Below are 24,370 nucleotides of genomic sequence, written 5' to 3' on the forward strand. Positions count from 1 at the left end.
TGTTGTTTTTAGCAAAAAATGAAAGACCTCGTAATGATTAAATACCACCAAAAGAAACCTCTGTTTGTTAAAAGTGGCCGAAAAGCGCCGCAAAAATCATAGAAAATTGCTGCTAAAAATAGTGGCGCTTTACCGCTGACGCCCAGCGCTGCTCACTGTGAAAGTGCCCTTACTGAGGACGGGTGCGGGATGTAGCAAGATGGCAGCAACGAAACGTCACTTCCGGTACAAATTCTGACGAAACACCTGAGCTATAATGGCACATTGATTCCAGGAAGTAAATACTACATGAATCATTTGCTCTTACTCAAGATGGCCACAGCGAGAAATGCTGGGGGGTTGTTTTTCAAAGTGATTTTTTTTTCAGCTTAATAAAGCATGGAGAAATGGATAGATGGGTGATTTTGCTTTTAAATATTAAAAATGAAGTAACCCCTTCCTGCCCGCACTATACCCGAAAGGTGGCTACATTGCAGGCTTAAAATGCCAGGAGAGCACCCATGGACGTCCTCCCGTATTCGCGGCATGCTCTGTGATCCCCACAGGCACACCACTTTCACCCAAATCGGGCTTACCACTCTCCGGTTTCTTCTCCCTCAGAGGTTCTGTCATCAGTGATCGAAGTTTGGCCCGACCGTGGCCCCGGGAGTTGACTGGAGTACCTGGCCTTGGAGCAGCCACAAGGGTCAGAAGAGCAGAGTCTCTTGTAGGTCAGGTGATGGCAGTGGAACTTTTGGTGGTTCCTTGAACCGGGATGGCAACCGAATGGCAACATTCTTGTCTCAGTCCACCTCTAATGCCCGCTTGATAAGACCGCAGCATGTGTTCAGGTAATGGCAGCGTCTCCTCCTTCTTCTTCTCCTCCTCCTCCTCTGTACAGATTGGGGTAAAGGGCCAATCCCAGTGGCCCTTTACCACATGATCAGCTTTCAGCCAGTGACAGCTGATCATTGAAGAAAAAAAAAGAAACCTGTTTCCTGGTCCCTACATTGGCGAGCAGCACTGCTAATTGGTGCCCACCAGTGCCACCTGTCGGTGCCCATCAGGGCCTCCTAAACAGTGCCCATTAGTGCCACCTATCATTGCCCATAGGTGTAGACTCGGCACACATCCGTAAAGGAGAAAAATGACCTGTTTGCAAAATTTTACAACAAACTAAAAAAAGTTTGAGTTTCAAAATTTTCTGTCTTTTTTTTTTTGTTTGTTTGTTTTAGCAAAAAATTAAAGACCCAGTGGTGATGAAATACCACAAAAAGAAACCTCTATCTGTGTGGAAAAAAATGCAAAAAAATGTCATATGGGTACAGTGTAGCATGACCGTGTAATTGTCATTCAAAGCGTGACAGCGCAGAAAATTGGCCTGGGCAGGAAGGGGGTAAAAGTGCCCAGTAGGCAAGTGGTTAAATTACATTTTTTGATTTATGGTGCTCAGATACAGAGCAGTTCTACTTTAAGGCCTCACTCACACAAGAGCCCATACAGCAAGAGTGGGCCATTTGTTTATAGAGCTGCGCAGGGCAGGCAGCCTGTGTTAGGCAAGTTTCTTTCCTTCTTCCTTGGTTTGAAGGAAATAAAATTGTTGCTTTCCTTATTAACACCTTCAGTGTTAATGGAGGAATCCCTCCCACTGAGCTATTGTTTTCTGACAGTGGGAGGTTTCCCTGCTGTCATAATATAATGATCACTACTGGTGGCTATAGCCAGCAGCAGCAATCGTTTGGGAAAAAAAATAATTTACTTCAGTACAACTAGCCTTTCCATCGATAGATTGACTTCAGTACAACCAGCCTGCCCATAGATGGATTCAAATTTGGCTGATTCATGCTGAACTGGTCAAATTGCGATCTGTTTATGGCCGGCTAAACTATGGTGGGGAAAGTAGGGGACTGGTAGCTGGCACTGGGATGTAAACAATGAAGGAGCCTTTGTTACTGCACCTGTAATGTCCTGACCATAGGTGCAATGCTCTGCAGCTGCAGTACAAAAAATGATTAACGTACCTTTTTTTTTTTTTTTTTTGTCACAAAACCATCAATACAGGCCATTAATACTCTAATAATATGACCTATAACCAAAACTTGACATTGCCGATTAGCGGTAGAACCAGAACGTCTTCCTGGAGTTGAGCAGACGTGGATGTTGTGCCACCATCTGTGGTCCTGGAGCCCCCTCTCTTTACACTAGCGGGAGATGGAGCCTCGTACAATCTGGTGCCTGCTAAATCTCTGACAGCAGCCCAAGTAAAGTCTAGACTTTATGAGGCTTGGCCGCTTCTTACAAATAAGGTGCGGATAATGAAATCCGCCGTCCAGTTATTACCGAGGTGCCACCTTATTAGAACGAGGGCTGCCTGGGGATTATAAATCAATAGAGAGCACAATGAACAGATTAGTAAGGGGTCACCCTTCAAATGACTGCATATCCGTACTGTCAGCCATGTTAGCGGAAGGTTATTGTAAAAGTCGCGCGTCCCCTATATGATGTGATTGCAGATTTTCTAGGCTTATTCAGTAAGGCAATGAAGATATTAGGTTAAGTTTAGAAATCTGTATTAGCCAATCGGATTTCACTTCATTGTAGCAAGACTCGGTGAAGCTCCATTACACCCACACACAACCCGTAATGTGTCTGACATTTATAAATGTATGAACTTTCACATGTGCTTTTATGTGCTAACAAAAGAGTTTTTTGCATTGTGCAAACACATAAAATCACACCATGCACGCATTTGGTACATTTGATTTTCTTTTTATATGAGCCTTAAAGGGACCATATAGTCTATTTGATGTGAATGTATAATGAGAAGAAAACGGCTGGATATAAAAATGTTATCACTGTAGGTTTGTTTTAAATACACTATATTACCAAAAGTATTGGGACACCTGCCTTTACACGCACATAAACTTTAATGTCATCCCGGTCTTATGCCCTGTACACACGGTCGGACATTCCGACGACAAAATCAGTTGGATTTTTTTTATACGGACTTTGGCCCAAACTTGTCTTGCATACACACGGTCGCAAAAAGTTGCAGAAAATCCGATCGTGCAGAACAAGTTGACGTAGAACACTTACGACGGGGCAAAAAGAGGCCAGTAGCCAATAGCTTTTGTCTCATCATTTATTCTGAGCATGCGTGGCACTTTGTGCATCGGATTTGTCTACACACGATTGGAATTTCAACGATTGTCTTTTGTTGTCGGAAGATTTTAGATCCTGCTCTCAAAATTTGTGTGTCGGAAATTCCGACGGAAAAAGTCAGATGGAGCCCACACACGATCAGAATTTCCGACAACACAATCTGATCGCACCTTTTCCGTCGGAAAGTCCGACCGTGTGTACAGGGCATTAGTCCGTAGGGTTCAAAATTGAGTTGGCCCACCCTTTGCAGCTATAACAGCTTCAACTCTTCTGGGAAGGCTGTCCACAAGGTTTAGGAGTGTGTCTAAGGGAACATTTCACCATTCTTCCAGAAGCACATTTGTGAAGTCAGGTACTGATATTGGATGAGAAGGCCTGGATCACAGTCGCCGCTCTTATTTATCCCAAAGGGGTTCTATCGGGTTGCGGTCAGGACTCAACCAGGCCAGAGAAGTTCCTCCACCCCAAACTCGCTCATCCATGTCTTTATGGAGTGATGAGAACATTTGGAGGAGCAGAATGGAAAATTTCAGTGAATGTGGTTTTCATTGAGGAAAGTCCATTCACTCCAAAATCCAATGTTTATGTTTTTGAAGTGCTTTCGAATGCCATTAGTCATGTCACCAAATATGCTTTGAGAATTTCCATATGGTTGTTAATATGAACCCTCGGTTTGGAAATCAATTTGTGCATGGCCATCTTTTTCCCAGTTTAGGCCAGTCAAGTTCCTCCACCCCAAACTCGCTCAGCCATATCTTTATGGACCTTGCTTTGTCCACTGGTTTGCAGTCATCTTGGAACAGCAAGGGGCCCTCCCCAAACTGTTCTCACAAAGTTGGGAGCATGAAATTGTCCAAAATGTGTTGGTATGCTGATGGCTTAAGAGTTCCCTTCACTGGAACTAAGGGGCCAAGCCCAACACCTGAAAACCAGCCCCATACCTTAATTGCCCCTCCACCAAATGATTTGGACCAGTGCACAAAGCAAGTTCCATAACGACATGGATGACCAAGTTTGGGGTGAAGGAACTTGAGTGGTCTGCCCAGAGTCCTGAGCTCAACCCGATAGAACACCTTTGGGATGAATTAGAATGGAGACTGCGAGCCAGGCCCTCTCATCCAAGATCAGTGCCTGACCTCACAAACGAGCTTCTGGAAGAATGGTCAAACATTCCCATAGACGCACTCCTACATGTGGCAGCCATATTTGCTTATTTATATATGAATGCTTTGCTTCCTACTTTGCAGAGCTGCAGTGCGATTGTACTCCACTGCTCCTTTTGACAGCACAAAATAAAAACCGCAGAGGTGATCAATAACCACCAAAAGAAAGGACATTTTTTGTTTGGGCACAACATCGCATGACTGCACAATTGTCAGTTAAAGCGACGCAGTGCCGTATCGCAAAAAATGGCCTGGTCATTAAGGGGGCAAATCCTTCCGGTCCTTAAGTGGTTAAACATGCTACACCGAACCTCCAGTTTGTGGATGTGTGATGGTGCTATTAACAATGGCACTGCGTTTCAGGAAAGCGCGTAACTTTGCGCACGTTTCCCCCACAGGCGGAGATCTGAGTCCATGAAAGCACTTGGATAGTGGAGGTGAATTTTAACCATGTTTAAATGTTTATTGATGATTAAGTAAAAAAACGTAAAAAGTATCAAATTCATAATATGTAAGGGCATCAATACAGTAGAAGCATGATATATAATATATACATACAACAGCACATGATGATAATAAATTAAATAGTGTAGCATAATGGTGCCCATGACAGCATGCCCGATATCGACAAATATACCCACATGGCAAGTATGCATCCACTAGATGTAAAACAAAAATAATTTTTAGTATATAATTAAAAAATCAATTAATGATGAAATGAATATGGTATAAAATGTGCCCCAGCTACATTTTATATGGAACCATATTCATTTCATCATGAATTGATTTTTTAATTATATACTAAAAATTATTTTTGTTTTACATCTAGTGGATGCATACTTGCCATGTGGGTATTTTTGTCGATATCGGGCATGCTGTCATGGGCACCATTATGCTACACTATTTAATTTATTATTATCATGTGCTGTTGTATGTATATATTATATATCATGCTTCTACTGTATTGATGCCCTTACATATTATGAATTTGATACTTTTTACGTTTTTTTACTTAATCATCAATAAACATTTAAACATGGTTAAAATTCACCTCCACTATCCAAGTGCTTCATTTTTAAAGTCCCAAACTCCCTTCTATACGTACCTATTATCGGGATTGAGGCACTTAACTGTGCTTCATTTAGTCCCAAATCCCCCCCCCCCCCTTTTTGCATAATTTTGTGCACGTCCCCATCGCCCCCCCCCCCCCCCCCACACACACACACAGATATCTGAACCTAGCCTTGGTGTAGAATCTCAGAGTTCCCGATAGAGGACAGAGCCCAGAATACGATTGTACATCCCAAACAACTCACAGGACTAAAATAATAGTTATGGATGGAGTTGACCTTTAAACAAGCCTGGGATAAATGGAGGATCGCTCCTTAGACAAGCACTAATAAGAAAGATAAATGGACAGCCTAGATGAAGAGAAGGTTTTCCACACTCTGTGATCCGGTACAAATGTAAACTTGGAAATGTCGCCGAGGCATTTACACAAGCCAGCAGCGTATGGCCCGAGGCCGCGTTTGTTTGTGCTTCAGCCGGCATCACCCCGATGGCAGCGCTCGGGCCCGGTCCGTCTGTGTCATCTAGCTGAACCCGGGGGAATTTCAGTCACGCCGGTCGCTCATTGTTTGTGCAAGTCCTTTGTTACTGTAAAGCTGCTTCTTCCAGGAACTTAGTGATGGTGACTGAGCTTTTCCACTGATGTCACCGCATCGGTCACGGTACTGGATGGGACTTTTCGTGCTTTGCTATCATCTGTCTATATTTAAAGCCCAACTCTGGGCAACTAAAAATGATCCCTGCATGGCAAGGGTTAATTGCTCATTTTGGTCTTCGGGAACTAATAATTACTTGATCCTCTGCTCCAGTGGTATAGCATTGGGGAGGGAGAGGGCAGCTGGTGCAGTCGCCCCGGGCGCAACATTTAGAGGGGCGCAGACAGGGCAGCCCTACCATAAAGCAGCCAGGGTTTTTAAAATGCCTGGCGCCCAGCAGGCAAGCTAAAACCTGCATGTTGTGCCCAGTAGGAGAAGAGGGTTCAGCGTGGAGGTTTTAGTTTACCTGCTGTCATAGAGAAAGTGGGGAGAATGGATCCAAGTAGGCAGAAGAGGGTAGAGCAGTGGGTGGAGCAGTGGGCGGGTCCTGAACAAGTGTGTGTAGACGGTGAGCGCCACACTCACCACTGGAGGCAGCAACTACCACCACCATCAGAAATCCCACTGGAGATATTCTGCCTGCATGGGACACGGCTAACAATCCTGTCCCTGGTGCTGCAGAACTGGTGAGATGTGGGGGGCATTGTGTGTTGATGGGGGAGGGGGGTATCTGACGGTGTGATCCCAGTGGAGGTATCTGGCATGGGATCTGGAAGTGTGATCAGAGGTTTTTTTTGGGGGGGGGGGCACAGTTCCTGGAGGTTTAGTCAGAGTGTGTGTGGGTGGGGGTGTTTGGGGGAATCTGGGGCTGTGATCACTGGGGGGGGGGGGGGGGGGTTTGGACAGCAACATTGTAAGGGGAGGGGTGTTGGATGTACTACTAACACTTTGTAGTCAGTTACAGCAACAGTTTGTTTTTTTCCTTTTTGAGATGGGGTTTACATAAATAACAGCTGATCATTGTAAGCACCCCTGTCAGTGGTAAATGGTTTGCCTCATCCCTATGCAAGGGAACTTGTGCTTTTATAAAAACAAACTTACTGGCCAGATCATCAGATGAAAATATTAGTAAGTCCAGCAAAGAAAACGAATGCAGCCATCACATCTAAGAATTGGTAAGCTGCAATATAATAAATGTTTGCCTACCAGGCCAGTTCTGACATTTCTCTCTTGCGTGTAAAAATCATTGTTTTTTTTGCTAGAAAATTAAATAGAACCCCCAAACATTGTGTATGTTTGTTTTTTTTTTGTTTTTTTTTTAGCAAAGACCCTAGAGAATACAATGGCCGTCATTGCAACTTTTTATCTCGCACGGTATTTGCGCAGCAATTTTTCGAATGCGTTCTTTTTGGGGGAAAAAAATAAAATTTTGTGCTTAAAAAAAAAAAAAACAGTAAAGTTGGCCCAATGTTTTTGCAGAGTGTGAAAAATGAAGTTATGCTGAGTAAATGGATACTAAACATGTCACGCTTCAAAATTGCACATGCTCATGGAATGGCGCCAAACTTTGTTACTTAAAAATCCCCATAGGTGGCACTTTAAGTTTTTTTTACTGGTTACATGGTTACAGAGAAGGTCTAGGAGCAGAATTATTGCTCTCACTCTAACGTTCGCGGCGATACCTCACATGTGTGGTTTGAACTCCGTTTTCATATGTGGGTGGGACTTGCTTCTGCGTGGGAGCTCATGGGGACAGGGGCGCTTTAAAAAATGTTTTTATTTTTTATTGTTAATTTTACTTTGAGCTTGACACTTTTTTTTTTCCCCCAAATTTTTTTTTTTATCTCTTTTATTTCTATTACAGGGCTCTTTACAGTGAGATATTGGGTCAATAAAACCCCACATCTCACCTCTAGGCTGGCAAGCCTAAAATCCCCCAAAAAACAAAAGAAAAACGACACAGGCTTCCCAGCTAAAGCAGTGCCATTTTTTTTAATACAGAAGCTGGGCGTGACGCCATAACATCGTGCCCGGCCTCTGAACGATCATAGAGACTCCCGCGACCATCTAGTCCACCGGAAATCTCTATGAGTAACATCTGAGGCCGGCAGATCCTCTGTCCGACTCACCGATCGTAGTGGTGAGTCGGTAGGAGGGTGGCTGGAGGTGGGGACATCCCCTCTCGCCTCCTGTAAGAACAATCAAGCAGTGGAACAGCCGATATGATCATTCTTATGGTGCAGATTCGCTGGCTCTGAAAGTCGATATCTGAATGATGCCTGTAGCTACAGGCGTCATTCAGATAGCCCTGCTCAAAGCTGAGGACGTAATTTGGCGTACGGTGGGCAGGAATCGGTTAAGCATTGTCGCGCTTCGGGAATCGCATGACAAAAGGCTCGGGGTTGAACGGGACCTTACGTGGTTCAATGCTATCTCCGAGGACTACAGATCCCCACCCCTCTCTGGAATTATTATTATACAGGATTTATATAGTACCAACAGTTTGCGCAGTGCTTTACAATGTAGGGAGACACTAACAGTACCAGTCAAAACAAGAGGGTTACAGGAACCCTGTTCTTGGGTGCTTACAATCTAATAGGGAGGGGCTGGTGAAACGAAAGGTAGGGACTGTGGGGGTATGAACAGATGAGGGGAGTAGAAGATTTGGTTGTTGGCTGGAGGTAGGATAGGCCTCCCTTAGGAGATGAGTTTTCAGGGATCACCAAAAAGTGGACAGAGTTGGAGATAACCAGACAGATTGGGGTAGAGAGTTCCAGAGGATGGGAGAGGCTCTGAAGAAGTTCTGGAGACAAGGGAGGTAGAGAGCAGGGGGGTCTTGGAAGGAGTGGAGAGGACAGTTTGGGTGATATCTGGTGATGTAGCTCGGGGCAGAATTGTGGTATGGAGATGAGAAGAGCGGGAGATGTTTGTATTCCAAATCAGGAAAGCAGCTATTAGTGACAACACAGCTCCTCCATAGATAGTGTGGTGAGTGAGAATTGTCACCCCAGCACAGGAGGTGTTACTGGCAGGATCACCACCAGGTGAAAATTAAAGACTAGAATGCCATAAACTGATGCAGCCACCATGTCTAAGGATCGGTAAGCTGTAATATATTCCTTTTCTGTCCTCTGGTTTAGATTCTCTTTAAATCTTCCCTTTGTCAGCTGGAAGATTCCTACCTGGAAGTGGGGGAGGCCCTCGCTGGTGATTGTGCGATGCGTTCAAAGAGCTTTCTTACTCAGCAGGAAAGGACGCTTTGCATTGTTTACATTCCAAACAAGCAAACACAAATCGTTCAGCTTCCTTTGTTCACAGAGAGCCGCAGGCGTCTGCTTTCCAAACCAATATGAAGCAGAGGCTATGAGATGGGACAGGAGGGCCGGGGATGTCACCCTTGTCGTTGGTGTCATGTCACAACCAGAGATGTGTGTTGATATGACGCCATGGGCTCTTCCATCCTCTCATTTCCTGACCCGTGTAATGTACGCCTCTTTTACTCCTCTCTCATTCCTGCAGCAAACTGTTCTGTCAATGCGATTTGAAAGGAGATTTTCAGGTTTAAAGTGAACCTACAGTGTACAACGATCGATGTTTTTTTTATGGGTACTTTGAAACTCCAGGAAAGTGACTTTGTTTAGGTTCCTTTCACACACGTGTTAATTTTGATGGACTCTGCTTGCTCAGTGGAAGATCACTCCATTGATCCTCACTGAGCTGGCGGATGACAGGTCCATCTCTGCTCACTCCCTTTTATGGGGGATCGCATGAAAACAGACCGCCTGTCCATTTCCATTAGGGGTGCAACGGATCGTCACCAATATGTGATCCGAACAGGTCAACCTGTTTGGATCGGCACACCCCACGATCCGCGGAGCGCTCCGCTGCCTCGGCCTTAGGAAAGGCTTCAGCCTAGGTTCGGAAAGGCGGCCATCTTGGTACACCTAGCGGCCTTTTACAATATGATCGCTCCATCAAAAGATGGAGCAATCACTTGTAAAAAAAAAACTGTGTCATGTCAGGACGCTGGTTCCTCTCTCCCCTCTGTGTACTGATCTGTACAGTGGAAGGGAGAGATCGGATAGAAACAGCTGTGGGCTGAATCTGTAGTGCCCACAGCGCTGCTCTGTGACAATTGCAGTCACATCCATCCATGCTCAGCCATCCCTCAATACCCTGTCAATACTCTTCCATGCCCTGTCAATACTCTTCCATGCCCTGTCAATACTCTGCCATGCCCTGTCAATACTCTGCCATGCCCTGTCAATACTCTGCCATGCCCTGTCAATACTCTGCCATGCCCTGTCAATACTCTGCCATGCCCTGTCAATACTCTGCCATGCCCTGTCAATACTCTGTCATTACTCTGTCATTACTCTGTCATTACTCTGTCATTACTCTGTCATTACTCTGTCATTACTCTGTCATTACTCTGTCATTACTCTGCCATTACTCTGCCATTACTCTGCCAATACTCTGCCAATACTCTGCCATACCCAGCCAATATTACAGTGTGTGAGATGTCCATTAGAGTGGGGGAGATTGTGGATATTACAGTGGAGACTATATGGTGGTAGAATATTCACAGGTTTTTGCAAATTCAATTATTATTTGCTGATTCGAAAAAAATGATCCGATCCGTGAGTTTTTTGATCCGTTGCACCCCTAATTTCCATCCGATCCACCAGACAGATGGAAAATAGGGTTTCCATCCGTCTGGATTCAGCGGATCGGAGGTCAGCAGACATGTCACCGCTGACATCCGTCGCTCTATAGACCTGCATGGAGCGTCCGTTCAGATCCGCCTAAGAAAACTGACAGGTAGACCTGAATGGTCCGCATATGTGAAAGGAGCCTTAGTCTGAGAGGGGCAGCCAGGAAAAAGCATTTCCTCAGTCTCCGCTCTTGCTCTTGTAGGCAGGGGGCTGATCTGTGACCCAAATTATATTGACAGGTGCTGCTCAATAGACATGTGCACTGCTGAAAAATTTGTTTTCGTTTCATACGTTTTTTTCGGGGGGGGGGTTTTCGGGTCATTCATTATGATCGCAATTCGTAAATTCTAAAAAAAAAAAAAAACGGAAATTCTAAATAAACTCAAATCTTAAATCCGGAAATTTGAAAAAAATTGTCAATTCGAAAAAAAACTGAAATTTGGAAATTCGAAGAACGGAAATTCCAAAACCCGAAATTTCTAAAATCTGAAATAACTAACGAATAACTTAACTATTACTAACTATTAAATTATAGATATTGGAATTTCTGTTCATATTTGGCTGTTAGTGAACGTAACAAATACGAATTTGTCCAAAGTTACAAATTATCTGAAATAACAAATGCCATATCTAAACAAATAGACCGGGACAAATTAGTAATAATAAAACGTTTTTTTTAATTAGTATTGTAATTTATTATTATTCTTAATTTGTTGCATTCCATTCGTTTAGATACAGCATTCATTATTTCAGTAACTTCGGATAAATTCATATTCGTTAAGTTCACTAACAGCCAAATATGAAAGGAAATTCCAATAGCAATAGCTAGTAATAGTATATTTTCAGATTTTCGGGGGTTTCGAATTTCAATTATTTTTTCCTTTCAAATTTGGCTGTTGGTGAAATTATCGAATACAATTTATCCAAAGTTAGGAATTATCTGAAATAATGAATGCCCAGTCTAAACAAATTGAATGGAACAAATTAATAATACTTTTTTCGAATATTTGGAAAAGTTCATCAAACGGGTTTTCATTCATTCGGATATTTCCAAATCAACAAATTTGTTGAAAATTTGTTAAAAAAAATTAATTCGGAACTAAACGTATTGCACATGTCTACTACTCAAGGCTCCACCAGGACTTCTTATGTAGCAAACGTTTGCAGTGCAGACAAGGACAGCGCTCATCCCAGTTCTAGACATCTAATGGAAAAGTCCTGGAAGTCACACATCCCCATGACTAAGTTCTGTGGGCAGAGTGAAACGTACTGGGGGTGTGGCCTGGTTGGAGCCCAGGCTGAGGCTTTCATAGATCTTCCTATGGGGTTTTGCAGAGATGTGCGACTTCCCGGTCTTTTCCCTTTTACAGGGGCTGATTTGTATCCGACATTTGTAAACTGAGCTGAGAACTGCATAGGATTTACATGACTGTCGTCTCTGAAGCTGGCCATACATCAAAGCTTTACATTCAACTATGTAGCGTAAGGGCCTGCATGATTGCGTACAACTTGAAAGTGCTTAGGTTTGACATCATATGGTTTTGGTAAATTTAAAATTGTATAATGTATTGCCAGACTAAGGCTGCCCATAAAGTAATTTTCTTTCTTTCAGCCAGCAGAATAGTATAGATTCCACACAAACACAGTGGATGGAAGAATCCTCCCCATTGTGCCATTGTATTTTGATAGCGGGTCTTTTCAGTTGTCCGAATACACTGATCAGCGGTTACAGTGGCTGATCGTAAAAAGTTTTGCAGCATTTCCGTTCAACAGAAGTTGATCATTATATTAACTTCTATCAAGCAGCAGCGGCCATAGATGGGTCAAAATTCGGCTGGCCCCTGCTAAAGTGGCAGAATTACGATTCATGTATGACCAACTTCTCAAGCCAGGAATGTATAATGAACCTTGGTGAGGGGTGAACAAAGATGGTGCCATCCTTCTGGAGAGAAAAACAGATAAAGGCATTATCAGGGGAAGTACTGTGATTGTTAATTATCTATCAAGCCGACCATACATTCATTTTAAGAACTTCGATTTTTATAATTGTTGGTGGGGTCAAGTCAATGTTGATTCCCTGCATAAGCAAGGTGGATGGATGAATCCTCCCCACTGTGGCATTGTATTCTGACAGCAGGACACGTTTGAAGATGTCGTTTGATGACTAAATGTGTTGGGCGGAGCCTCCTGCTGACATCATTGTGTACTGGAAATAGCCGCTGTTTGCAGGCTTTGGTGATTTTTTTTTTTTTTTTTAATGCACTTTCTTTTTATATACCTCCTTGCCTTTACATGAGTTTGTGCTGCTGGAAGATCGAACGTGGCTGGTGAGCGGTGTTTGCTAGCGATCCTGGGATGTATATGGAGAGACGCCATTGAAGCTGGGTTCACACTGCTGTACAGGGCGACTCCCAGCAGGGGTCCGGAGCGTCCCTGTTCAACATTTCAGGTCTGATTTTGATCTGTGTTTTTGGCTGAATTCGGACCTGAAACGGACCAGCAAATGCATGGGAACCGGCTCCATAAAGAGCAAGTCACAGGCTCCTAACGTGAATTGTATGCGGGGAGAACCCACAACCCACCTGCAATAGTGTCAACCCAGCTTTAAGCTTTAATATTTCGGCATAAGCTTTTGGCGACCGTTCTGAATAAGGGGGTCATCAGAATCCGGTAAGCCTGCATTTTGTCACTGGTTCTGGTGACGGTGGATACTGTTGGCACCTTTTTGAAGAAGTTTTATTGTATACACCTCTGGGTATCTACAGTGTCTTGAAAAAGTATTCGACCCCCTTTGAGAATTTCCAAATTTTGTCATGTTGCAACCAAATGTCTAAATGTCTTTTATTGTCATTTTATGTGATAGACCAACACCAGCTTTGCACCTAGAGAGTAACATTTTTGCCCATTCTTCTTTCAAAGTAGTTCAACCAGATTGGATGGAGAGCATCTGTGAACAGCAATTTTCAAGTCTTGCCACAGATTTATAATTGGATTTATGTCTGGATTTTGACTGGGCCATTCTAACGCATGACTATGCTTTGATCTAAACCATTCCATTGTAGGTCTGGCTGTATCTTTAGGGTTGTTGTCCTGCTGGAAGGTGAACCTCCGCTCCAGTCTTAAGTCTTTTTCAGACCCTAACAGATTTTCTTCTAAAGCCCTATACACACTATCAGTTTTGCTGATGAGTTTTTCCTTCAGATTTACCAAAACCATATAATATGAGGTCAAACCTTAGGAGTTTCAATTTGTATGCAATCAGGCAGGTCCTTCTACTAGATGGTTTTGGTAAACCTGAAGGAAAAAATCAGCAGAAAATCTGATAGTGTGTATGGGGCATTAGATTGCCTGTACTTGGGTCCATCCATCTTCCCATCAACTCTGACTAGCTTCCCTGTCCCTGCTGAAGAAAAGTATCCCCACAACATGATGCTGCCACCAACATGTTTCACGGTGGGAATAGTGTGTTCAGGGTGATGTGCAGTGTTAGTTTTCCACCACACGTATCACTTTGCTTTAGCAAAAATCTTGGTCTCATCTGACCGGAGCACCTTCTTCCACATGTTTGTTGTGTCCCAACATGGCTTCTCGCAAACGGGACTTCTTATGTCTTTCTTCTTGCCACTCTTCCATAAAGGCCAGATTTGTGGGGAGCAAGACTAATAGTTGTCCTGTGGACAGATTCTCCCACCTGAGCTGTGGATCTCTGCAGCTCCTCCAGAGTTACCATGGGCCTCTTGGCTGCTTCTCTGATTAATGCTCTCCTTGCCCGGCAGTTTAAGAGGGGTTTTCCCTAAAAAATAAAATTAAAAGTCAGCAGCTGCAAATACTGCAAATGCTGACTTTTAATAATCGGATGCTTACCTGTCCCAGGGTCCACCGTTGCGGGGGAAGGAAGCCCCTCTCATCCATCTCCTCTCGGCGGCGCCGGAATTGCAACTGTGGGCACCCGCCTGTGGCTTCACAGCCAGGCACCCGCTACGCATGTGCGAGCCGTGATTGGCCGCGCAGTCATCTGGGACCTGTTGCGTGTCCCAGATGACTGACAGGAAGGAGGGGCGGAGCTGAGCCCTTCCTGTGCCGAGGGGAAGTGACGTCAGGAACCGAGGCACTGAAGGAGGCAGCTTACGTGGGACCCCCTAGCAACAGGCATTTAGAGGTGAGTTAAATTTTTTTTTTCCAAATGTTTTTTATTTTTTTAAGAATTTTAAGCTCTTTTTTTTTTTATTTTTTTTTTTTTTCGTGGGTGAAACACCACTTTTAGGTGGACAGCCATGTCTAGGTAGGTTTGCAGTTGTGCCATACTCTTTCCATTTTTTGATTGTGGATTGAACAGAGCTCTGGGAGATGTTTAAAGCTTTGGATGTTTTGTTATAACCTAACCCTGCTTTAAACTTCTCAACAACTTTATCCCTGACCTGTCTGGTGTGTTCCTTGGACTTCGTGATTAAATTACACACAGGTGGACTAATGGGTTCCACTCGATTTTAGTTAGGGGTATCAGAGTAAAAGGGGCTGAATACAAATGCCCCTCCCCCACACTTTTCATATTTGTTTGTAAAAAATTATGAAAACCATTTATCATTTTCCTTCCACTTCACAATTATGTGCTACTTTGTGTTGGTCTATCGCATAAAATCCCAATAAATTACATTTATGTTTTTGGTTTTAACATGACAAAATGTGGAAAATTTCAAGGGGTGTGAATATTTTTCATGCCACTGTATCTTTATTGGTTTTTGATCGTTTGGAACTATTTTTGGACTTTTAACGTTCACACATTACTTGGACATTGTGCCATTATATGTATGTATTCTTATATTGAGTTAATTTGAATATTCAGCATTTATTCATATGTGTGTGTGTTTTTAGTGCAACACGTATGTTCTTTTTGATACTGAGGAGGATATCTTCTTTTTGTATTTGTAGCTTGTTTTTGTTTGTTGGGTTTTGGCACATTTGCGCGATTTCCATACGGCTCTTTTACTGTCAGGATACACTGATCAGTGGCTACAGTTGCTGATCATCAAAAGTCTTCCAACATTCTCGTTCAATAGAGGTCGATCATTAGACATCCATTGAGCTAAAACGGCAACTCCTAGATCGAAATTCGTCAGATCCCTGCTGATCCATCCATGGCAGCTTTAGGCAGCCCTTCCTTTTTTTTTTTTTTTTTTTCCTGACCGGTTTCCCTTTCAAAGGGATCTAGTCCCAAAATAGAGGAGGATCAGAAGATTCTGTGAACTAAAAATACTATTCTCAGTGTGCAATGACATGGCGAAAGTTGGAAATTCTCCATTTAAAGTTATGGGCTTTCCAGAAGCAAGCTCATCTCTGAGAACTTCTGATCTGGCTGTTTCTCTTTTCCCCAGTCGTTGACTATTTACAGAGTGAGATTGTCTTTGACAAGGAAGAACATTGCAGAACCTTCCTTTTTTTCCCCACTTCGTCTTTTTGCTTTTCTGCCGTGATTTTAGCCAGTATCCTTAAAGCTGCAACACAAATTTTTATTACAATATATTCTTCTATTTCCTGTATGTATGTTAAGTATATGTTAATTATATGTATAGGTTTACTTTGTGTGCACCAAATGCATTTACAAAGCAAGCTATTACCTTGTAGTAGGAGTGACATCATCACTATGTTCTACATAGGCAGTGCAGAGAGCAGAGCTGTGGGAAGGGCCCAGCAAACCCCACCCACTACAGGCTGCCTGCAGAAAACTACAGGAAGGGACGGATACAAGACCAGTCTGGGTCACCAGTAGTCCCCTGTGTGCGGACTTCCACATCCTTCTCCTCCTGGTATCATGGAGATTAACTATGGGGGAGTCTGCTTCTGTGACCGCCTCTCCTTCTCCAGTCTGCAGATGGTTATAGTGAAGGAGTAGCAGCATCCTGATGAGGTCATGCCTCTGCTCACTTCTATAAAAAAAAATATTCATAGGCTTAGACTGTACACAGTGTCCCGAATGGTTCACCCTGCTGTTGCTTTACAGAGGGTTACAGGAAGCTGATATCCGTATGGAATCGAGTACTTCTACTATCTGTATTTAAATACATTTTTTGAAGTTTTGATAAATTCTTAAAGTATTAATGAACATCCAATGTGGTAGACTGGGGGTCTCCATTTTTTCAAAAAAATGGCCAGTGTACTGTCCTTTAGGGGGGCCAGACTGTAAAGTAGAAAAGGTCCCATCGTTGGTATGAGAAAACTATGCCCCTTTTTGGTGTCAATGGGTGGAATTGTGTCCCATCATTGGGAGGCATTGTGCCCCATCATTGGTGTCATTGGGAGGCATTGTGCCCCATTGTTGGTGTCATTGGGAGGCATTGTGCCCATCGTTGGTGTCATTGGGAGGCATTGTGCCCCATCGTTGGTGTCATTGGGAGGCATTGTGCCCCCCATCGCTGGGAGCCATTGTGCCCCCCCATCGCTGGGAGGCATTGTGCCCCCCCATCGCTGGGAGGCATTGTGCCCCCCCATCGCTGGGAGGCATTGTGCCCCCCCATCGCTGGGAGGCATTGTGCCCCCCCATCGCTGGGAGGCATTGTGCGCCCCATCGCTGGGAGGCATTGTGCGCCCGCAAGCAAAGGCCGCAGTTTGGAGACCACTGTTGTAGATACATTCTAAGTCAGTTATAGCTAAGCAGGCATCATAACTGTTTCATTTCAGAAATGATCGATCTTCCCTTTTTTACAAGACCTAAAAAGTTCAATCACGTGACCATGCATCTCTTCTGATGGTAGGGGCAGGGGTTACAGGACACTATATAGACAAACAGCATGGCTGTATTCCATTGTCTGTTTGGCAAGAGGCTGTGCTTGAGCAGGGGGCATGTTCAAGAGGCAAGCTGTGCATGAGCAGGGTAGTGTGTGCCAGATGCAGGCTGTGATTTGGTTGGAGGGCCAGATGGCTGAACAAACTACCCAATCCAGGCACGCTGTGTGTCTGTACAGTGTCCTGTAGCTCTGAATGGCCAGCCAAAGGATGAAACCTGACCAACAGACCAGTTTCTGTGCTTTGTGTGGCGCTTTCTAAGCACCAGGCCAGTTTACTGTCCTTCAGACTACAAGGGGGGGCGGGAATGGGAGAAGAAAATGCCCCAGCATCAGTGTCCCATCATTGGTTTTAATGGGAGGAATTGGTGCCCCATTGTTAATAATTGGAAGAATGATGCCCAATCATTGGTGTTGGTGAAATGGTGCCCCATCGTTGGTGTCAGTTGGTGGAATGGTCCCCCATCATTGGTGTCAGTCGGTGGAATGATGCCCCATCAACGGTGTCAGTTGGAATGATGCCCCATCAACGGTGTCAGTTGGTGGAATGATGCCTCATCATTGGTATCAGTTGGTGGAATCGTGCACCCATGACTGGTGTCAGTTGGTGGAATGGTGCCTTATCACTGGTGTCAGTAGGAAGAATAGTGCCCCATTATTGGTGTCAGTGGAATGGTGCCCCACCATTGGTATCAGTCGGTGGAATGGTGCCTTATCACTGGTGTCAGTGGGAAGAATAGTGCCCCATCACTGGTGTCAGTGGAATGGTGCCCCATCATTGGTGTCAGTGGAATGGTGCCCCATCATTGGTGTCAGTGGAATGGTGCCCCATCATTGGTGTCAGTGGAATGGTGCCCCACCATTGGTGTCAGTATAATGGTAACCCACCATTGGTGTCAGTCGGTGGAATGGTGCCCCACCATTGGTGTCAGTCGGTGGAATGGTGCCCCACCATTGGTGACAGTCGGTGGAATGGTGCCCCCACCATTGGTGTCAGTCGGTGGAATGGTGCCCCCACCATTGGTGTCAGTCGGTGGAATGGTGCCCCACCATTGGTGTCAGAGGAATAGTGCCCCAAGAACCAGATAAAGGCAAGCAAAGGGCCACAGTCTGAAGACCACTGATTTAGAACAAGGAAGAAAGGTGACTGGCAGGAGCTTCCCGGTACTTCAGATGAAGACGTACATGAAAATGATACACCTATGTGAGAACACACCAGATCAGACTATTTTGGATGACATAGACTTTAGCTGGGTCAAAGAGTGGTATTTGTTCAGTTTGCCTAGAGTTCTCCTTTAAGTAGGAGGAGTTGGACAAAGACACAGAACATATTCAGATTTCGGGTCCTGACTCTCACTTTGGCCCTTCGCCAAGTAAAAGAGGCAAATGTCTAGTTTATAATTGATTTGTGTCATTTTGGAAACGATCGGCTGTCCTCCTTGTCCCAGCAGAGTTCCTCTTTAGCTCCTCTGACTCCCGTAGTTGCTGTAATCTACCCGTACCTCTTGTTTTTGTTGGCACCACATAACCTGGCAGCCTTTTAGCAGCTCATCTGGATGTGTGCTGGCATTCCTAGCTGCTCAATGATTTTTCATGTAGAAAATGTTCACTTTTGGCCTGGGGTTTTCCGCGAGCTCGGCGCGCATTAACCAGCCATTACCCAGTCACAGCCATTTGGGGGAAATGGTGTCATTTGAAAAATAAAGGCGCAGTATGAACGGCGTGGGGTGTTTATGTTTAATTAGACTTTGGTTTTCATTCCTAAACGCTCGCTTGCACAATACCAGCCACCCACTTGCGCACAAAAATGATTTAAAACCCGCCGCGGCGGTATTTGGCGGTGTGATGAATAAACGACCTCCGCTCGTCTCTCTGCTTCGGCAATTAGAAGGGAAATGCAGTCGAAGTCGGAATCAGAGTTCAACTTTGAAAGGATTTCTGTAGAATATTCTCAGTCAGTTATTTGCTTAAAGTGACTTTCACATTCATACATTGATGCTGTTCCATATTTTGATTGATCTAGTGGCCATCAGTCGGAGGGAGTAGAATCCCTGCCTAAAGTGACACTTAACGATCGTCTGATTCTCCAATAATAATCTTTACACATCTACTACTTAAAGCCCAACTGCGGACCAAAGTTTCCCCGTGCAGTGGGCTGTGCCTGCCCCTCATCGGTCAGCTGATTGTTTTGTCCAGGGAAGAGGAGAAAGTTTGGAGCTGTTTTTTTTTTTTTTTTAATCCACTGCCCAGCGCCCGGAACTGCATGTCTTGGGCGTTGGGCAATAGCAGTTGCTCATGCCTGGTGCCAAGCAGTTTATAAACTTTTGCAAATAAGTAATTTTTCTCCTTCACTGGGCTGATAGGCGCCTCTGCTGGGGCGCCTCTGCTGGGGCACTGATGGGGCGCCTCTGCTGGGGCACTGATGGGGCGCCTCTGCTGGGGCACTGATGGGGTCGCCTCTGCTGGGGCACTGATGGGGCGCCTCTGCTGGGGCACTGATGGGGCGCCTCTGCTGGGGCACTGATGGGGCGCCTCTGCTGGGGCACTGATGGGGCGCCTCTGCTGGGGCACTGATGGGGCGCCTCTGCTGGGGCACTGATGGGGCGCCTCTGCTGGGGCACTGATGGGGCGCCTCTGCTGGGGCACTGATGGGGCGCCTCTGCTGGGGCACTGATGGGGCGCCTCTGCTGGGGCACTGATGGGGCGCCTCTGCTGGGGCACTGATGGGGCGCCTCTGCTGGGGCACTGATGGGGCGCCTCTGCTGGGGCACTGAAAGGGGCGTCTCTGCTGGGGCGGCTATGATGGGCACTGCTGAGCAGTGACGGCTGGTGGCGTTTCCAGAGTCGCATGACAAGTTGCACAAGTGAATAGAACCTAGGCTCCTTTAACACTTCTGCGACTTGGGATCCAACTTGTGAGGCCCCAAGTCGCAGGGCACGTGAAATTCAATGTATATCTGAGGCGGCATTCACACCTGGGTGTTTTTTCAGATTTGCCGCAATTCTGCCTGTGATTTCAAAACGCCCAGGTGTGAATGACAAATCGCACCTTGCATATTTCAGATGCCATTCATTTTGGTGCGGTTCTGCTGCAATCGCGGCAAACCGCATCGCCGGAAGCATGTGGTCCAAAAGATCTCCTGAACTTCTTTTGGGTAAAAAGCTTCACACAATGCGGTTTGCAGCCATTGTATCCTGATTTATCGTGCGACAATCATGGCTGAACCGCACCTTGTTTTTTAGGTGTCATTCAAACTAATGTGAAATGTGCCTTGTGCGATTTGTCATTCACTCTGGGGTGTTTTGAAATTGTGGGCAGAATTGTGGCAAATCTGCAAAATGCCCGGGTGTAAATGCCACCTGAGAGCCTTTCCTACTGATACTACAGAAGTCGCTGCGACTTCAGAAAGGGTTCCTGCTCTACTTTGGTCCGACTTTTGATGCAAGTTTGACCGAGAGAATGTAAAATCAGTTCAATGCCGCGCTGTAAAGCCGCAGAGCAAGTTGCACGTCTTTGCTCATTTCACACATGAGACGACAATCTCCCCCACTGCGTTTTTTACCTGCATTTGTGGCGTTAACAGTGTTCAGTCAGTGCTGATTCCCGCATCACATCGGACTCGCAGGCGATGCACACTGTCCTATGCAAACCACTGCGGTTGTCAATAGAAAGTTAATGATACCCCCAGATCGGATTGCATATCGCAATGTGAACTGTCAAATGGTGCAGGACTCGGATCGCATGTGTGTTCACGCCCATGCGATCTGATTCCAGTGCGGACCAAAAAAAGGGTACTGCACCACTTTTAGGTGTGAATACATTGCGAATTCCGCCATACAATCTGTATGGCTGAATTTGCATTGCACCGGTATCGACTGTGGTCTGCACAGCAGTGCGTTGCGAATCACATGTGACATCCAACATCGCACAAGTGTGAACTTTTCACAAGTGTGAACCCAGCCTGAGGCTCCATTCACACCTAAGTGTTTGGAAAACGCAGGACACAATGGTGATGGCATTACTTTCGCTGCAATTGTCGTACAAAAAATTGCGCAAACCAAATCACAGAATGTCTGTCGCCCAAAAGAAGTCCCGGAACTTCTTTCGGTGCTGAAAAATTGCACCGCGATTGGGGGGTGCCTTTAAAAAGTAACAGTGTCGCAATTGCATCCTGCGATTCGGGCCAATTCCGAGTGCCTAGGTGTGAATGGAGCCTGACACTGCAGTGCGTTTTTGAACACGGTGCGGGAAACGCACACAGAAGGCGCTGTGGTGCGATCAGCATGAATGACGCAGCATCGTTTTGAAATAACTTTAGAACTTTTAATGGGTAATTAGAACTAGGGTTGCACTGACTAGTATCGATGCCGATACCGAGTATTTGCACAAGTATCGGTACTCGTGCAAATGCACCGATACCTGAAACCGATACTTTCAGGCTCGGCTCTTTGAGCTGCCATCGGGGCTCCCCAGTGTTAAAGAAGTCCAATTGGAGCTGTCAAAAAAAAAAAAGCAACAAGCAATGTTTATTACATTGTTCAGCCCTGAAACACTAAAATAAAAAGAAACATTGTTTCTTTTTGTATCTTTGTGTTTCTTCATCTGCAGATCAAAGGGATGAACAAATGTTCCTCTGTTTAACCCCTTAAAGCGGAGGTCCACCCTTAAAAAACAAAAAAAAAAAAAAAAAAAAAACACGTCATTGATAGGCAGATCATCCTAATCTGCCACTTCGTACTCTATGGTTCTTGTCCTCCCTCGCATTGTCTCCTGGGAGATGGGGCGCGGTGTCTTCTGGGAAGTGTGTGTGTCTCAGTAGACAGGCGACCGTTCACAAACCGCTGAGCCACTCGCGCATGCACAGTAAGAAACAGCCAGTGAAGCCGCAAGGCTCCACTGCCTCTTTCCCTTTGTTAGGCGACGGCACCCGATCTGGTGGACGGTTCGGCCTGGGGGGGCCGACATCGCGGGCTCGCTGGACAGGTAAGTGTCCTTATTAAAAGTCAGCAGCGACCTCCACTTTAATAACCTTTAATTTACTCAGCCTTACTTACAGGTTAACTCCACTGCATGAAATCACGTTATTGTACGTGATCTCGCAAGCTCTGTGAGTCAGACTGGGGGTCCCGCGGACTCTATGTCCTGGGGGATACCAGCAATCGTCTCACGGAGAGGAGGAATGGGGAAAATGCTAATGTAAACAAGCATTTCCCTGTTCTGCCCTGTGTCACTGATCACAGCTCCCTGTAATCTGGAACAGTGATCAGTGTCGTGTCACATGTAGCCCCTCCCCACCATAGTTAGAATCACTCCCTAGGACACACTTAACCCCTACAGCGCCACCTAGTGTTAACCCCTTCACTGCCAGTCACATTTATACAGTAATCAATGCATTTTTAATCGCACTGATTGCTGTATAAATGTGAATGGTCCCAAAATAGCGCCAAAAGTGTCGGATGTGTCCGCCATAATGTCGCAGTCATGATCGCTGCCATTACTAATAATAATACAGGCATCATTCAGATATCGTCTTTTAAAGCTGGCAAATCTGTGCACCATAAGAACGATCATAGCGGATGTTCCACCGCTTGATCGTTCTTACAGGAGGCGAGAGGGGACGCTTCTACCAACTCAGCGCTACGATCGGTGAGTCAGATAGAGGGTTCGCCGGCCCAGGATGTTCATCATAGAGATTTTCCAGTGAACCAATTCGGCTGGGAAGCCAGGATCGTTTTTTTTTTCTTCTTGATTTTAGGCTTCCCAGCCTAGAGGTGAGATGAGGGGGGGGTGGTCTTATTGACCCCATATCTCGCTGTAAAGAGGACCTGTCATGCCATATTCCTATTACAAGGGATATTTACATTTCTTGTAATAAGAATAAAAGTGATCAAAAAATTTTTGGGGGGAAGAAAGTGTCAAGCTAAGATAAAGTAAAATGAACAAAAAAATATATATATATTTTTTAAAGCACCCCTGTCCCTGTGAGCTCGCACACAGAAGCACGCAGAATTGAACGCATACGCAAGTCCCGCCCACATATGAAAACGGTGTTCAAAACCCACACATGTGAGGTATCAACGCAAACTTTAGACCAAGAGCAATACTTTTGGTCCTAGACCTCCTCTGTAAAAAAATTTAAATCTTCGCCTATGGGGATTTTTAAGTAGCGAAGTTTGGCTTCATTCCACGAGCATGTGCAATTTTAAAGCGTGACATGTTGGCAATCTATTTACTCGGCGTAACTTCATCTTTCACATTATGCAAAAACATTGGGCTAACTTTACTTTTTTTTTTTGTTTTGTTTTTTAAAGCACAAACTTTTAAAAGTTTTTCCCCCCAAAAAAAAACGCATTCGAAAAATTTCTGCGCAAATACCGTGTGAGATAAAATGTTGCAATGACCGCCATTGTATTCTCTAGGGTCTTTGCTTAAAAAAACATATATAATGTTTGGGGGTTCTATGTCATTTTCTAGCAAAAAAATGATGATTTTTACATGTAGGAGAGAAATGCCTGGTAGGCAAGTGGTTAAATAACTTTTAGAACTGTACTCTGGCTCAACCTCACATAAAAAAAAAAGAAATTTAAATTGTCGCTAAAATGTGATAAGTAATGTTAATCCTAAACAGATGCTGAGTTGCTGTTGGCTTGGTCGCGGCGCTGTCGGGGTTAACTCCTCCAGCCTGGATGAAGTGGTGGCTCTGCTGGGGATCGGAGCCCCGCCTGCCCGTCCCTCGGCTGGCCTGCCACTGACATCATGCCTCCAGTACAGCAACCTGCGACAGGGTCACATTCCTGGCAGCACAGGTAACAGCACTTCCTGGAGGAGTGGGAGGAGCGCAGTCCAGGGTGTCGCTCTCCTCCAGATCCAACAACATGAAGGCGGACGGGGAAGAGGGGAAGCCTGGTAGGTACCTTTTTTTTATTCCTCCATAGAAGGAGAGGAGAGCTGTGGGCCCAGCACATGG

At 45.1% G+C, this 24,370-nt stretch overlaps 1 protein-coding gene across 4 annotated transcripts in view; it reads left to right on the forward strand.

Annotated features, from left to right (window-relative positions):
* Window positions 1–24,370, forward strand: part of KAZN (kazrin, periplakin interacting protein) — a 319,101-nt gene that overhangs the window by 142,763 nt on the left and 151,968 nt on the right. The window contains exon 1 of one of the 4 annotated variants that reach the window (XM_077457911.1): window positions 24,149–24,309. The exons of the other annotated variants lie outside the window; for them this stretch is intronic. Coding sequence (XP_077314037.1) covers window positions 24,279–24,309 — 31 coding nt within the window. The 5' untranslated portion in view covers window positions 24,149–24,278. Of the gene's footprint in view, window positions 1–24,148; window positions 24,310–24,370 lie in introns of those variants that run through there. 4 annotated transcript variants of the gene reach the window in all.

The sequence above is a fragment of the Lithobates pipiens genome, unplaced genomic scaffold (assembly GCF_037356315.1).
Source record: "Lithobates pipiens isolate NorthernLeopardFrog02 unplaced genomic scaffold, aLitPip1_a1.2 Scaffold_27, whole genome shotgun sequence".
Classification (NCBI taxonomy): Eukaryota; Metazoa; Chordata; class Amphibia; order Anura; family Ranidae; genus Lithobates; species Lithobates pipiens.